Source organism: Anas acuta, chromosome 1 (assembly GCF_963932015.1).
Source record: "Anas acuta chromosome 1, bAnaAcu1.1, whole genome shotgun sequence".
Classification (NCBI taxonomy): Eukaryota; Metazoa; Chordata; class Aves; order Anseriformes; family Anatidae; genus Anas; species Anas acuta.
This window is the reverse complement of record NC_088979.1, coordinates 64,551,012-64,566,255: the sequence shown is the minus strand read 5'-3', so window position 1 is coordinate 64,566,255 and position 15,244 is coordinate 64,551,012. Positions and strand designations below refer to the sequence as shown.

Genomic DNA, 15,244 nt, shown 5'->3' with positions numbered 1-15,244 from the left:
GGGTCCTGTCGCTGTCCCCAGAGAGCAGAGCTCAGCGCCTGCCCCTCCGCTCCCCTCGTGAGGGAGCTGCAGGCCGCCATGAAGCCTCCCCTCAGCCTGCTCTGCTCGGGGCTGAGCACACCAAGGGGCCTCAACCTCTCCTCATACACCTCCATCTCCGCCCTCCCTGCCCTGCCCGTGCCCGGCGCAGGGCAGCGCCATCCCCGCCCGCCCTCATGGCGTTGCAGCGCGCAGGCGCGGCTGCGGCCCTGCCCGCCAATCGTCGGCAGCGGGGCCTTCCCCGGCCGAGCCGAGCCGAGCCGGGAGCCGCGGTGATGGCGGCGGCCATCAGGCGCCTGCTGCGGGCGGGCGGCCGGCGGGGCGCCGCGCTGGTGGTGGCGGCGGCGGGCGGGCCGGGATCGCAGGTGAGAGCCGGGCCGGGCCCTTCCCGGGGATGCACGGGGGTTGCCCGCGGGATTTGAGAGGTGCCGGCGCTCAGCGGGTCGCGGTGTGATTAAAAAACGCGGCTGCCGTGGGTGCAGGGGCGGGCTGGGAGCCGGGGGGTCGCGGCGGAGGTGAAGGGAAAGGGAAAGGGAAAGGGGCGCGGGGGGAGGGATTTGGGCGTCCGTGAGGTCTGCTCAGGGGTGGGCGCTGAGCGGTTATAGGAGCGCCAAAAGCAACTCGCGAAACAGTAAGCTGTTTCCCCAACTGTGATAGCAAGAAGTTGCTATATATATATAAAACAGTATAATAATAATATATTTTTTTGTTTTGTTTTGTTTTTTAAGCTTGTCATGTTGACAGTGTAAGTGGCAGGGTCACTGTAATTCCACTCCCCTTACCTTTTACTGGTGTAGTCCGTTCTTCTAATAAGCAAAGCATGGATAGTTCGTACAATTTATAAAGAAAAAATGATCTAGCTTTGTTATTGTTTACTGCTTCTGTTGTGATTGTGTAGCTCTCTTCTCTACAAAAACATCTGGGGTACCTTATACGCTATTTGTGTTTGCCTGGGACCAGTGCTCCATGTGAACCACTATACCTGTATCGATATCAGGAAGCTGATACCACCTTTCTCTGCTGACAGTGAACGCAAAACCGAAACAAGTGACCTCTGCGTGCTGCATGGCTTTGGGAAAGGAGGTGGTTGAAATCTGCTGGCCTACAGCATGGAAGCAGCTTGACAATGGTGCAGCTGCAAACATGCCATGTAAATGGGGTATCTCCTTTCACTTCTGTAGCTATGCCATGTGGTAAAATAGACAGTTTCCTCTTGAAAGTTTTCTCTTTTGTCTCTGCTTCCCCTTTTCTTCCCTTGCAAAAGCATAGGAAGCTTGATTCCTCTATTGGTGATGTGCATTGGTTTTCCACCTGTACGCTAGTGAAGGAAAACTCATGGGACAGCAGTAAGCAAACAGGTCCTTGCTCCTTCTCATCTTGTAATAAGTAGTCCAGTGAACTTGAAGCTGCCTGAAAACAGCTGTTTTTTTTTCTGAGGCAACTTTTACAGAAACTGATTTTCTATAAACTGACTGTCTCCGTGGAAAATAAGGATTTGCCAGACTGTTTTAACGCTCGGTTGTTTGGGGAGGGATTGGTCGGGAAGGGTTAATAACATTCAGGAGCTGGGTCCGTAAGAGAAAGGCTTTGCCTTCTCCCTCTCCTGGTGGAACAGCCTGTTATTTCGGGGGTGCTGTTAATGGCCATCATTACTTCTGGAATGGTGAGGCTGTTGTCTGCAGTAGTGCTTCATGAAATGTGTAATAAAGTAAATGCAGACCTCTGTGGTTTCCCCTAGAAAGCCGAGAAGCGGGCTTTCTTGTTTGACTGAAATGCCAGAAGCGTTTGGCTCTGCTTTGCAGTTCTCGCCTGTACCACCCATGAAATAGGCCTCTTATCCCCGAAGAGGTACCCAATACAATAGATATTAATTTGCATAAGAGGCTGTTTTCTAATTATGAACAGTTTGTGTGTCCGGGGACTTTTGATTAGTGACGAATTGAAACCAGGGAAGAATGTGAATAGCTTGAGGGAAGGAGGACAAAAATGAGAAAATTACAATAGAAATTGACAGGAATAAGATGAAAGCAGTCTTTCTAAAGTATCCTGTTTAAAGCATAGCAGCCAGAAAGCAATTTTGGGCCAAGTAATAAGGAATCATGTGTTCATTGACAAGAATTACAAATAATTAGTTACTATTAAGACAAGCAGGACAGAAGATGAATTCTTTCCTGAGGAGCGACTGCGAGAAGAATAGGGAATATGTAGATACCTTCCTGCTTTCTAAGGAAGTAATAAGAACATTGCCAGTAGAAATGGTGCAAAATTAAAATTGTGGTGTGTGTTTGTTTGTTTTGTTTTAATTCTCTGTGTAAATATAAACTTACAGAAAACATAAATTAAAAAGAAAAAAAAGGGGCAAACCAGGACTAGCATTGCATGTGATGCTTATAAGCCACACAAAGCAACAGCAGGATCTTCAGCACTGAGTTCTTTCTTGGGGCTGTTTTTAAGCCTTTTGTGGCAAATGAACATCTGTGTGTTCATGTCTTTGTGGTTGCATCCAGGCCTGAAGATTGCTGCTGTGTTTGTATTAGTTATAGGAGGACTGTAAGGATTTCGAGCTATTTGTATTAGCTTAACTAAGAGAAGTCAAGTCAAAACAGTGATTGTGATCTGCAGAGGACTATTTCTGTGACTCTCAGGGTGTTCATTTGTTTCAAATGCTAGGGCTTATTCTGTCCCTCGTAATAAGGGATCTCATTACTCTAAGTGTGTGGATTTTAATAATTGGCCAAAGATACACTGAAGCTACAACTCCAGGAGAAGCAGAGACAATTTAATAATTCGCTGGAACAAATAAGGAGGGGACTTCGCTTCTTCCTTCTCCCGCTTTCAGCTGCATTCCCCGTTGTCTTTGGCACTTCTCAGAGCCTTCTCTGAATTGCTTTTGCTGGCTCAGCAGAGAGCTCCCTGCTCTTGGGGAGGACACAGGAATTAGTGTTCTGCTGAGGCCAGGCAGCTGAGCTGGCTTGAGGAAGAGTCTGAGTGCCAGAGTGAGCAGTAAGTAGTAGGTAACGGGGCAGGGGGAGAGAATGCAAGGTCTGGCAAGCTGTGAGATGCTCAGCCATCTGAAACTGCTCATCTGAGCAGTGGCATGCTGAAGAGGTTCAAAGTAAATGTTGAAGGGTGCTTTTTGGTGAACAACAGTTGGCATTTTTCTGATTCAGAAGGGATTCTTCCATCTTTGCTTTTCTCTACCCCATATCCTTTTTTCTGGTGATTACCTACCACCCTCTCGCCCCAGAAGGCCATGCAGATAATCAGTTCTCTCTGTTCAGTTTGTGGAATAATTACGCTGCAGAAGACTTTGATAACGCTAGTGTTGGAGAGGCAAAATAGTGCATGCTATTGGCACTAAGCCGAAATTGGGACACTGCAGGCCTGATACTGAAGTTCCTGATCCTCTGCTAGAGGTCTTGATTGAAATTAGTCATCCTTTGGTAAAAGAAAAGAAAAATTTGCATCCCACAAACATCAAAAGGTAAGTGTCCCCTGAATTATGACTTCTGAGCTGGAACCCTGCTCAGCAGTGGATGCTGATGAGAATTACCCTGCTTCATTTTCCAATCACTCTACCTGAGACAATGAAATAGCTGAAGAAATGTTCTGGCACTGAGAAAGTAGGGGGGCTTCATAGCCTTTCCAGAGCCTTCAGCAGTGGTTGTCCACTGTGCCGTGGGACATGGGGCACCCACGTGCTTCCAAAAGCCACAAGAGAGCTGCCCTTCTTTTCATACTTCACTATAGGGTGCCTTTAGGTGAATGCAAAACCTCCTTATGTGCTGTTCTTTATTATTATTATTTTATTTTTATTGTTGTTCTTTTTTTTGAGACTGCATCTGTTGATCAGTTCTGTGTCTTGCTTTTGCTGGATGTTCCTAACATGGGATATTACATTTTTTTTTTTTTTTAATCAGAAAAATCCTGCTAAATAAATAAAAATAAATAAAAAAAAAGAAAAACTTAAAAGGCAGGTGCAATACAAATATGTTCAATAAGAAGAGAAGCAATTGCCAAGATTAATGGTAATGTGCAGAAATGTTCACCTTCTAGCATGTGTTTATCTGTTTACGGGCATTAAACAATTGGAAGAAAGTGGTTTTGTGAGTATACCTGCGTTTTCTAACTTACTACAGTAATATGTTCAATCCTGTTATAGGTATGCGTGGCTTGTTTTACTATTCATTTTATTTAGAGCTCACTGTGCCAAAAATACAAAATAAATCTCTCATTTTTGTTTTGTTTTGTTTTTGTTAGACGTTGAGGCTAATCTATACCACTACAGCAGCATGGAAGAAAAATGTAGCAGCCTCAGGACCTGAAAAGTACACAGAGGCATTTATTAAAAAACAGATTGAAGAGTTCAACATAGGAAAGAGACATTTAGCCAACATGATGGGAGAAGATCCCGAAACTTTTACCCAAGAGGATATTGATGTAAGTACAGTTGCTCTGTTGGAGAAGTAATTTACTGTAGAGTTTCAGATATTGAAAGCACTTTACTTCAGCATGAGCCCCTCAGCTCTCTGTGAATTTTAATCAAACTGTCAGAATAAGAAAGACTACTACTATACATTGCAAACATTGCAACTGTGACTGTGAATAGAGATTCTACTCCTGCTACCAAGTGAGGTCAGGCATCACAGTATAGAGCTATATACCATATCTTGCTAAAGCACAGTAGGTTCTTTTTAAAAGTACTAATGGATAATCCCCTTGATCTGAGGTTGTAAGAGGCACTGTGAAGGTTTATGTAGCACTTTGAAACGTTTACCCACAATTTGACCTGCTGTGTGTATTTAGGTTGGGTTTTCTTGTATGATACTGTGGTTGCTGGTAATGCAAATTAAATTTTATAGGATGTTTTACAACTAACACTCTGGCTTAGCTTAGGGGTTTTAACGTAGACCTGCATTTAAGCTCATATCAGTACCTCAAAACATACTATTTTATTGCCATTCCCTCTGACAACTGACAGGTGGGTGGCCTCCTCTTTCTGCGTATCACTTAGGCTTGTGTATAGATGTGCTTTCTCTTTATTTTTTTTCTTTTTTTAACGTCCAACTTGTGCTTCACTTCTGTCATTTCTTTTATCACACATGAGAAGCAGTGAGGAGAAATGTCATTTGGTGACATTCAGTCTTAGGTGAAGCTGCATGAAGTCTCATAGCCGGAGCTTTTTCTGCGCAGCAGTGACACTATTACTCGAGCCATGGCAGCACAGTGTAATAGTGGGTCCCCTAGGGTTGATGTTGTATATGCCAAAAGAGGTGTACGTGGCTTAGTTTTTCCAGGGGATTGTTTTGCTAGCATGGTTTTGTCACCTCTCTGTGGCAAACTTGTGTCAGCGTAGCTGCGTCCAGATAGGAGGTTGTGACAGCATGCTTATGCCAAAGAAGAACTACACCTGTAGGTGGTAATGCAGGATGATTTCAACCACATTTGACAGAGAGGCTTCAAAATGAATTTTTTAAACTTCTCTGGAAATAGATGGCGGAGTAGAGAAGAGACACAGTTAATGGCCTGCAGAGAAAAAAGCTGAAATGAGACTTGAGTCTTGTCAGGCATTACAAAATCCATAAGGGAAAGTTGACTTTGAGTCAGAAGTCCATAGGAAATCAAACTTCATGAGGACAAAGCTATGCACTGGTTCTGTGGCTGCTTTCTTTCAGAATCACAAATACCACTTTGCTCTTCTAAAGACAAGTGGCATTGAAGACCCTTCCAGTCAACAGTGAAAGTATTCATTGAGCCATCTGGGTCAGCAATAAAAGCCTGCTTTACTCTGGCTTTCTTTTCTGCAGTTTTTAACAGACCACAGAATTTATTTTCCTTGCGTTTTTCAGTTTTTTTTTTTTATTTTTTTCCCCTACGTTTAATGACACATTACAAGAAAGTAACTCAAAAAGGCATGCATGCACAGATTTGTCAACAAAAAAACCCTTCTCATTTTACTACAGATGCTGCTGCTGATAGTTTAGATAGCTTGCCTGAAAGGTTAAAGGTAGGACAGTGCATTCACCTGCAGGCTGGATTCCTTCTCTTGATGGAGCCTACAGGGAAGGCTTACAGACAGCAAGACTGCAAGTGGAAGGTGACCATTTAGTCAAGTAGTTGTTCTTTCTTTATGAATCCACAGCCCTATTATAATTTGCACAACATTAACTGAGCTCCATAATTAGTAAAAGCAGATTCATTCTGAAAATTAGCTTTAACACATGCAGTGCAGGTGACAAGTGTGTGACCTCTTTGCTGGCTCCGTTTCTTAAAAGATGGAGAAGTGGAGCTAAAAGTGTAGTATTTTGTTTAGGGATACCAAGTATCTGTGGTGCATGTTTAATTTCTTCATATTCCATCAGGTGTTGGAAAATACTCAGTCTATAATAGTGTCTGCTATGCATAATTAAATTTCTGTTATAAAAATATAAAAGCTGCTTAAGCACTGGCAGGAGAATTATCAAGCTTTACATTTCAAACAGAAGTAATTCTTTCTGATGAGTGCTTACATCGAGCATGTGAGCGCTCCATGTCTTCCACTGTTAATCAGTCTGTGCAGTGTATTTCCAAAGTAAGCATCACAGGATTCTGTCCTTCACTAGAGTTTTAGGTATAGTTTAATAGAAGCTAAACCTTGTAAAGTTCTAAACTGGAAAATAAGTTGACTTGTTAATCCTTCTCCTGGATGTTGTGGAAGCAGAATTGCCGCTTATCGATGCTTTTATTTGGGAATGAAAAGTTAAGCTGTGCATTACAACTGTATTTCTGGAGAAGAAAAAAAAAAATCCAGCAAATTGATATATAACTCTGCAGAAGTCTACCAATTGCTTTTTAATTGGTATTACAGACCTTGCTCTGAAGCTGAGATGTTTTATTCTCCGATGTGTGAATACGTGGTATGAAGTTTCTCTAATTGATTTGCTTTGCCCATTCCATTTGATGTATCATTTTTCACAATATTTCATAATTTGTGCTCATTTCTAATGAACAGAGTCGTTAGGACAGGCATGTCTAAGTACAACTGACAGCTAACATTAGGTGCCAGATGCAGTTTATAAAGCTATGTAGAACTGCAGAGAACAGTTTAAATAAATTAGCACCTGTACATTAGTCTCACTTGCTGGTAATTTATAAGCGAATCAGTAGAGATGACATTTAGGTAAGTCATTGATCAAGTTAACAGCTGCATACCCACTGCCCAGCTGGGATACCTAATTAATAGAGATTGCAGTCCTGACCCAGTGCTTTTTCCCAGTCGAGGCTGTAATCCTTTTATTTTTTGATTTAACTTTAACTTATGGTTGTAGTAAACAGCCCACCTTCATTTTCCACTGTCAGTCCTGTGATATTCTACTTTAAAGACCAGAAATCTAAGTAAGATTAATATAGGAAAAGCATCTTAATCTCTGTGACCTATTTATATGCCAGTATTTTTATTATTCATTTCCATGCAGTTGCTAAATGCTCTCTAAGATAGGAGGAGTTCATCATGAAGCCGTTCTCTTCCCCATAAGTTAGCAAAACTTGAAAGCTGGAAATGTGTTAATTTTCTTTTGCTGTCTGCTCTATGACCTAATAGATTGTTGTAAAGCAGATGGGGGAAAAAAAATCTAAAATACTCATTTAGAAATAAATATCTTCACTTAATATATATTGTTGCAAAAGTACCAGTAAGGCAGCATTTTCAGCATGAAAACGTTATAAACGTGAGAAGCTTTGTTCCTTAGAGGGTATGGTTTCTTTCAATGAATTAAGACTTCTCTAATGAAAAATGGGTGATACTCGGTTGCTTTTAAAAATGGCTCAGAGCATCTGATTTCTAAGTAGCATTCCAGTTTTAGCAACCCAGCCTGTTAGAAGTGAGTGAATATTAACATATGTGAAATGTCAGGAGCGTTACTCAGAACAAAATACGTTTCTGAACTTTCTCTTGTCTGTAAGAACATGATGTCCAGCACTGTCCTTACCAGAAACACTGGGGTTTGCACTGTTTATTTAAATAGTTGAATCTAGAATACTTTTATAAAACTTTATTTTAGTGGAGACAAACTCCACATCAGTCCATTTGAACTGATGACTGCTATTTTTTTTTCTTTCGAATACTGTTCAGTCTTTTTAAAAGTTACAGTGAAAATAAAGAAACAAATATTTGTTTCTTTCAAAAGCTTTTTGCTGTCTGAGCTCTGGACAAGATATCACCTTTTTAGTTTTGAAAGTGTTTAATATAATTTAATGTTAAAAGAAGTGGTTTGGTTTTTTTTTTTTTTTTTGCATTTAATGGCTGTATTTTTTTCTCAAGTGATGGGGTTAAAATGCTGTCTTTCTGCTTTTCTATCCACATCAGAATTTATATTTAAAAAAGCGAGCTGGATTCTTGAGCCTTCTATGCCAAGGAAGATGCTGCTGCAAGACAGCCCACCTGGGGTGGAGTTTTTTTTTGAATATTTATTTTCTACAAAACGTATTTTTCAGTGGATGCTCCTTAGCTTATTTACACATGATTTGAGCAATGAAAAGTAGAATGTTTTGTATTTGAGAAGAGCTCAGGAAGGCACTTGGGCAAGATGAATTTGCCCTGTCAAATCTCCCCAGTTCATCGAGGATAATTTAAGGATTGAAGTGCCTCAGTGTCCCTCCCCTACCCCAGTATGACTCGGTCAGCTCCATTGGAATTAAGGTATCAAATTCCTCAAGGTATTTCTAAAAACAAACAAAAAAAAAAAAAAAAAAAAAAAAAGCAACCCTTCCTTACCCAGCTGAACCTCTCTCACTCAGAACTAAAGTCTGTTGAGCTTTGAGAAAAGCTTCCTTGCTTGTAGGTAGGAAGGGGAGCGAGGATGAGGAGTCAGCTTCCCTCCTCATCGTGGATGCTGCACATGCTGAGGGTGTGGCAGGTATGTTGGATTTGCACAACATGCCCCATGCAGCGCCGGGCAGCTTATTTAATGAATTGTTTTGCATGTAATTTGGTTGAAGGACTGCCAGATCCGATTTTTGATAGGGATGGAAGCTTGTTCTCATTATGCCTACTGGCTTGAATTCAGACTTTCTAACTGGAAGTGAAATAGTATGTGGTCCTTCAGCAGTGTAGCAATGTCTGAGATAAACCATCTTGATACTAATGTGTATTCGTTGTGATTTAGCATTTTAGCAGGTGTGATTACAAAGGGTTTTTTCCTCTTTTTTTTTTTTTTTTCTGAATGGCTCAACAGAGTTTAAAAACAAGCACCTTCAAATCCTTAGAGGAAACAGGTACTTCTTTTTTTTTTTTTTTTTTTTTTTTTTTTTTCGCAGCAACTCATAGCAAATGCAGACTGTACCCATTCCACCTTTTTGTCCAGCAGTTTACATAGTCATTTTTGGAAACACCATGCTGTTACTATGTACAAGGATTTTTAAGCATTTCTGTTGAAAATAATTATGGCTGTGCCTTTTCTAGAAAGCTGTGTTTTATTTCAGAAAACAATGGGAATAGTGGGGTTTAACTGAACTGTGAAGAAGTAGCCCAGAATCTGTGGAGGTTAGAGCAGGATCTTGCCTACCTGAAATGATAGCCTAAGGAAAGCAGCTCTTGGTCAAATTCAGTAAAAACTGAGGGCACAGCTATTTAACATGAAGAAAGTCTTCTGAATAAAGGAGAGCAAGACTTCACTTGTAGTCTGCTGCATCCCAGGATAGTTCTGAACAGGTTGTAAAGACAAATGCTCCCTGATTGAAATACTCCAAATACTTTCCATAAGAAAGGAAAGGGCAGGAAGACTACTTCTTTTCATTTTGGGAAAAACAAATACCCCAACAGCATAAAAAAGAAACTTATAAAATAGAAGTATTATTCTTTGGCTAGTTGATGTGTAGAGAGCTAAAAGTAGGTGTTAAGATTCCTTAATGCAGGGTTTGTTTATGATTTAGCATGAAAGACATGAGCATACACTCAAGCAATATAAAATAAACTTCCAAGATGTAGCACATCTTGGATGACAGACACTCTCCATTATAAATGGTAAGCTGTAAATTTGGCATTTATTAAGGTGTCAGGAGCTGTTTTGATTGAGATTCCAGAGATGCTTGTATAACGTCTACCTCTTAAGTACACGCACAGTCAGTCTCAATATCCTGTAATAAATTCTTTTAATATATTATATAATGTGTTTGTTTAACATCATTTGGCTCACAGCGGATTTCTCTATTGTCATCATAATTAATCCCCATTTGTTCATAAATAGGTGTTCACCTACTGTGTGTATGCATAAAATGCCCATTGACTAACAAATGGGAATACAGTAGTCACTAAGAGAAACAAAATTACCATTTCATAAAATCAAGTTAAGCCTTTTGTTTGCTTCAGAATTCTCAAAATTTCTGTTCAGAATACCAGTAGGGGATTAATGAAAGTAATAGGTTAGGTCCTTATACACTCCATGCATATTAAATCTGTTGAAGCACTGACAAACTACTCCATGTCCATGGAAAAAACGATCAGCAAATAATAGCCCTAAGGTTGCCTGACTAACAAAGAGGCATTCTTCTTAAGAGCAGATTTTTAATTGTGATTTTATTGTAATTCTACTTTTCCTTACTGTCTAGTGGAAATATAAGTGAGACGACAGCCAGAGGGTTTTATTCAGTTATTCCATGTTATTGTACAAGCAAATGATTTCTATCTCAAGTTCTACTGCCTGCTGTCTGAAGTTGACCACACTCGCCAGAGCCATGCATCTGGGGGGTTTTGGTGGCTGTCTTTGTCTCTTCCATTTTTGAAAACAAATGGAAATGAACAGCTCTCATATGTTAGTAATGTTTTATAATAAGTTTTCCCTGTTCAGAAATGTTCAGAGATGTTCAAAAGCCGCCTGGAGATGCTCCTGGGCAGCCTGCTCTGGGCTGCCCTGCTTGAGCAGGGGTTGGAGTAGGTTGCCTCCAGAAATCTCAACCCCCAACCATTCTGTAAATAAAAATATAAACATTTATGTTTCAGTTGCAATGAAAAGGGACAGTAAAATGTTGTTGAATGGAAACACATGCTACTGGATTTAACCTTGTAAGCTGCTTTGCTTTGCATTTTGCCAGAATGACTTTGAATTTTGTCATTCCTACTTTATTTGTTGGAGACAAATAATACGAAGTTTATATATCACAGGAAAAGCAGAATATTGGTTAAGTAAAAGAAAGCGATGCATCTGGCACACTGTACTCCGTACAAACAGTGGTAAATCATGGGTGTGTAATGTCATACTTGTTTCTAAATTGTTTTACCAAACCCTTAGGTATCGAGAAAGTGAGAGAATTAATGTTTTAAAAAAGAAAAATGGCATTTAGGAGTCTTGCTTTGCTGCGCTATTAGTTCAACTTCAGCAAAGATTGCAGTGATTCACAGTTGTTTCCAAATGCAGTGTTTAATGAAATGCTTATTTAGTCTATGTAAAGTATCTTCTAAAAGAAATGTTTGTTGTGGCAGTAGACTTTGGGAACCTCAGTCTATAGAAACTGGGCTTCCAAATTTGCAAAATTTTGTGTCCAGTTGTTTTGTGTTTGAATAAATAAAACTCTCATGCTCAGTTTGTCAGGAGGCACTATTAACAATCTCTGATATTTTCAGAAAGATGAGTAAAATGTAATTGTAATAGAAGCTGTAGCATTTGAAGTTTTAAGATAAAATGAGTGTTGCATTTACTTATTAAAAAGGTGGTCTTTGCACTCGAGTAGTTCTGGTGAGTCATTGTAAATGTGTACTGTTATTAAAAAAAAATAAACTTTGCAAGGGAATGTTCACTCATTCTGATGTATTAGATCACAACCTTCATAATGAGATTTTACTCCACCTGAGGATTCCTGAGGAAACTGCTTTTCTTTTCCACACAGCAGATATGTGGCAGTTGTTGTTAACTGTTTTGCTTATGTACGTGCAAAAATTGTTCAGTTTTCTCTATGAGAAAGTACCTAAGCAATGTTGTGATGCTTCTTTTATGGAAAAATTACATATGTGATCTCTGCTTTCAGAGAGCTATTGCCTATCTCTTTCCTTCGGGCTTATTCGACAAACGAGCCAGGCCCATGATGAAGGTAGGAATTCTTGTTGCATTTTTGAATAACCATAGCATGAAATTTCAAGTAACTTTTTCCTTTTGATGATATTTATTTGTTTATTTATTTGCAGCATCCCACAGAAATTTTTCCAGAACAGAGGAGTAAGTGCTCATAATTTTTTTCATAATCTTTTTTGAAGTATTAAGAAAATTTGTATATGTAGAATGCCTTATTTTCACAGATTTATTTTTATTAGGAACAATGTGGGGGAGGGAACTGATAAGACATGAGCAGTACAAAGCCTGATCTAGCTTTTAGGGTAAAAAAATAAATAAATAAAAAAAAATACTGCTGGATTCTGGAACACCAGTAGCCCTTTGAGGCATATTGTGAACTGACTATAGATAAATGTTTTTCATTTTTTAAAAATAAACAGCAGGTAGAATGACGTGCCAAATCTGTTGAAATCACTGGAAAACCTTTTGTCGAATTCAGTAGCTTTTTTGTCAGTGCTGTCTATCAACATCCATAAAATATTCATTAATGCTATTTTAAACCAAAAGTTTTCCTGGTACCTTCGGTGCTCTAAAAGCAGAGAAATTACAGCCTTAAAATTGCCAGTTGAGAGAATAGGGGGTGATGTGAATGGAACCGCTTCCCATCACGTCTCATTTTTGACCTGGAAGTCTTAAATCTGCACTTGATCCATACAGTCTTTGGCCTTGCTTCCTGAGGCACCCAGAGGTCAGTGATGTGCAAATATGTTGTTTAGGGGGAGAACCTGATCCAAATCACCAAATTAAATTTTACAAAGAATTTTACAAAGTTGTTTTTCATTTTTTTGGCTGTTTAGCATGAACTCTTAGCATGGATGTGAAATTCTTTATTCGCTGAACTATTGAGTCCCATTTAGAAACTTCTGATAATCAGTGTAATCCCATCATTTTCCTTCTTTTCTTCCTTCCTTCCTTCCTTCTACCGTTCTGGAATCAATAGATTCTTTTTGAATTTTGTGCGTCTTCTAGAAAGATCTCTGCATTGCTAGAAGTCTTGGAATGTTAGCTATTAAATGGTATCACACATTAATTTCTAACTTCACAGTATCATGAAATAGAAAGTAGAATGCAAAGGGTAAGACAGTTAATCATAATTATGCAATTTTAAAATCTAAAGACTGTTTATGGCAGAACTAAACTACTACTTCATGTTTCCAGGACCAAAGAGTTCTTTGAGATTCTAACTCTGTCTTGAGAACGAGGATTAGTGTAAATGTATGTGTCTAAAATTAACACTTTTCAATAAATATCTTTTTTTAAGGCAGCTTTTCTTGACTGTCTGTGCATTACATCTTTAAGAATTTGGAAGTACAAAACCATAAATTTATACTTCAGAATGTTTCCTGAATAGGGATTTCAACTAAACGTGCTTTCACAGCCACATAAAGAGAAATTCATACATTCTCCCAGTAGTATACCTGGTTAAATGCCCCCAGTGTTCTTTCTATTTTTTTAAAATTTTACATCTTTTCATTCCACTTCTGCTGTATTCTGTGTTAATGTTTCAGTGCAATACACCAGCATGCTTATCAGACAGGTTCTTGCAGTCTTATCTTTTGTCTGTAGTTTGCTTCAGCTGAACTTACTGGATAAAATGGCTGGCAGTTTCTTTACAGTTCAATCTTTTAAAAGCTCTCAGGTGTTTATTTTTGTTAGTTTTCTGTGTTTGGAAGAGATGGGTGTCATGTTAAGACACTTAAATTTGATACATAATTTTTTCTTAAGTTGAAATTCATGTCCATAAATAGCTTTTTTTTGATAAATAAAGTAATCTGGATGTGATGAATTAAACAAAGCCTGTTTTGTTGCTGTACTAATTATGTAAAGCATAGCATAGGTCTTGTGTTTAAATATCCCACAGGCATCAACATGAACAAGCCCTAAAGTCTCCCAAGTTCTGAATATTTGCAGTTACCTGCAAAAGACAATTGTATGAATACTAAATTTGTTTTAGATGTGTTATACTAGTAAGTAATTTGTTCAGAGTTTAAAGCACTGTTTTCCAGAGCAGTTAATATTTAGCCTTTTGCCATCATTATGTAGATTTCAATTGTCCCTTAATTTGTACTTCTTTCTATTCTAAAATCGATATTTGCATCTGTAATACCAACTACACAGTCTTTGAAAGTTCATTTAAGATGTGCATGAGGGATTCCCTTGTGTTAAAAGATGCTTAGAAGTATTAAATATTTACTTATAATTGCAGCTAGAGTTTAGATTTTTTTGTTTGTTATAACCAAGGTAGTCTAAATCATTAGATTTCCAGACAGGTTGAATACCCACAAAATGTCATTGTTCTCTGATATTTTAAAAGGTAATCAGTATTATGGAAGAGGTTTGTAACTGCAATTAAATACAAATATTTTTTTTTAATGAGTGTATATTGCTTTCTTGTCTAATCTTGCTTTTCATTAGAAATCCAGTGGGGAGAAGATGGCCGGCCATTTCACTTCCTCTTTTATACCGGCAAGCAGTCATACTATTCATTAATGCATGTAAGTATGGTACCTGTAGTAAATAATGTTAGTTCCCAGTCAAGAACACGTTATTCTAGGGATGTGTATTAGGAGCTCCTGACTTTACTCAGTGTTTTCACGGTAGGCCATATCAGCACTGAACATGAAAGAAATGCTAATTTTTGCCACAATATCTATTACTAGGGGTGTTTTTATGTCAAGTTTAAGAGAACAGAGGATAATAGTTCCTGCTTATTTTTTGGTTTATTTTACAGTTTTGACTATGATCTGCATCTGAATAGTCTGACCGCTTTCTTATAGGCTGTACCCACTTAGTAGCATAAAGTTAGTAGTGGAGAATGTGTAAACAACAAAACCAGCTAGTCCTAAGAAAAATCGCTGTAGAATAAAAAAAAAAAGTTGTTGTGTTTTTTTTTTTTTCTCTCCCCCTTGAAGGGCAAAGCTATAGGAAATGTTATTTGTGCTGACATTTAGTATGAAGAAAATTTGCATTTAAACTGCTTAATTGATTTTTCTAAGACTGTTTCATTCATGCAAACTTAAGGCTTTTTCTGATTAGCATGGTTCCAGGAGTAAAAGATCTGCATCTGTTTACCTTTATGGTAGGGTCTCATTATGTTCTATCAGATACAGCTTCTGAGTCTTCAC

General features: G+C 38.8%; 1 protein-coding gene across 1 annotated transcript in view; it reads left to right on the top strand.

Moving 5' to 3' along the window:
• The first annotated feature begins 200 nt into the window (after positions 1 to 200).
• Positions 201 to 15,244, top strand: part of MRPS9 (mitochondrial ribosomal protein S9) — a 30,408-nt gene continuing 15,364 nt past the window's right edge. Inside the window, exons 1-5 of the mRNA XM_068679833.1 lie at positions 201 to 404; positions 4,300 to 4,479; positions 12,037 to 12,099; positions 12,194 to 12,224; positions 14,535 to 14,614. Of these exons, the coding sequence (XP_068535934.1) occupies positions 216 to 404; positions 4,300 to 4,479; positions 12,037 to 12,099; positions 12,194 to 12,224; positions 14,535 to 14,614 (543 nt within the window). The 5' untranslated portion in view covers positions 201 to 215. The remainder of the gene's footprint in view (positions 405 to 4,299; positions 4,480 to 12,036; positions 12,100 to 12,193; positions 12,225 to 14,534; positions 14,615 to 15,244) is intronic.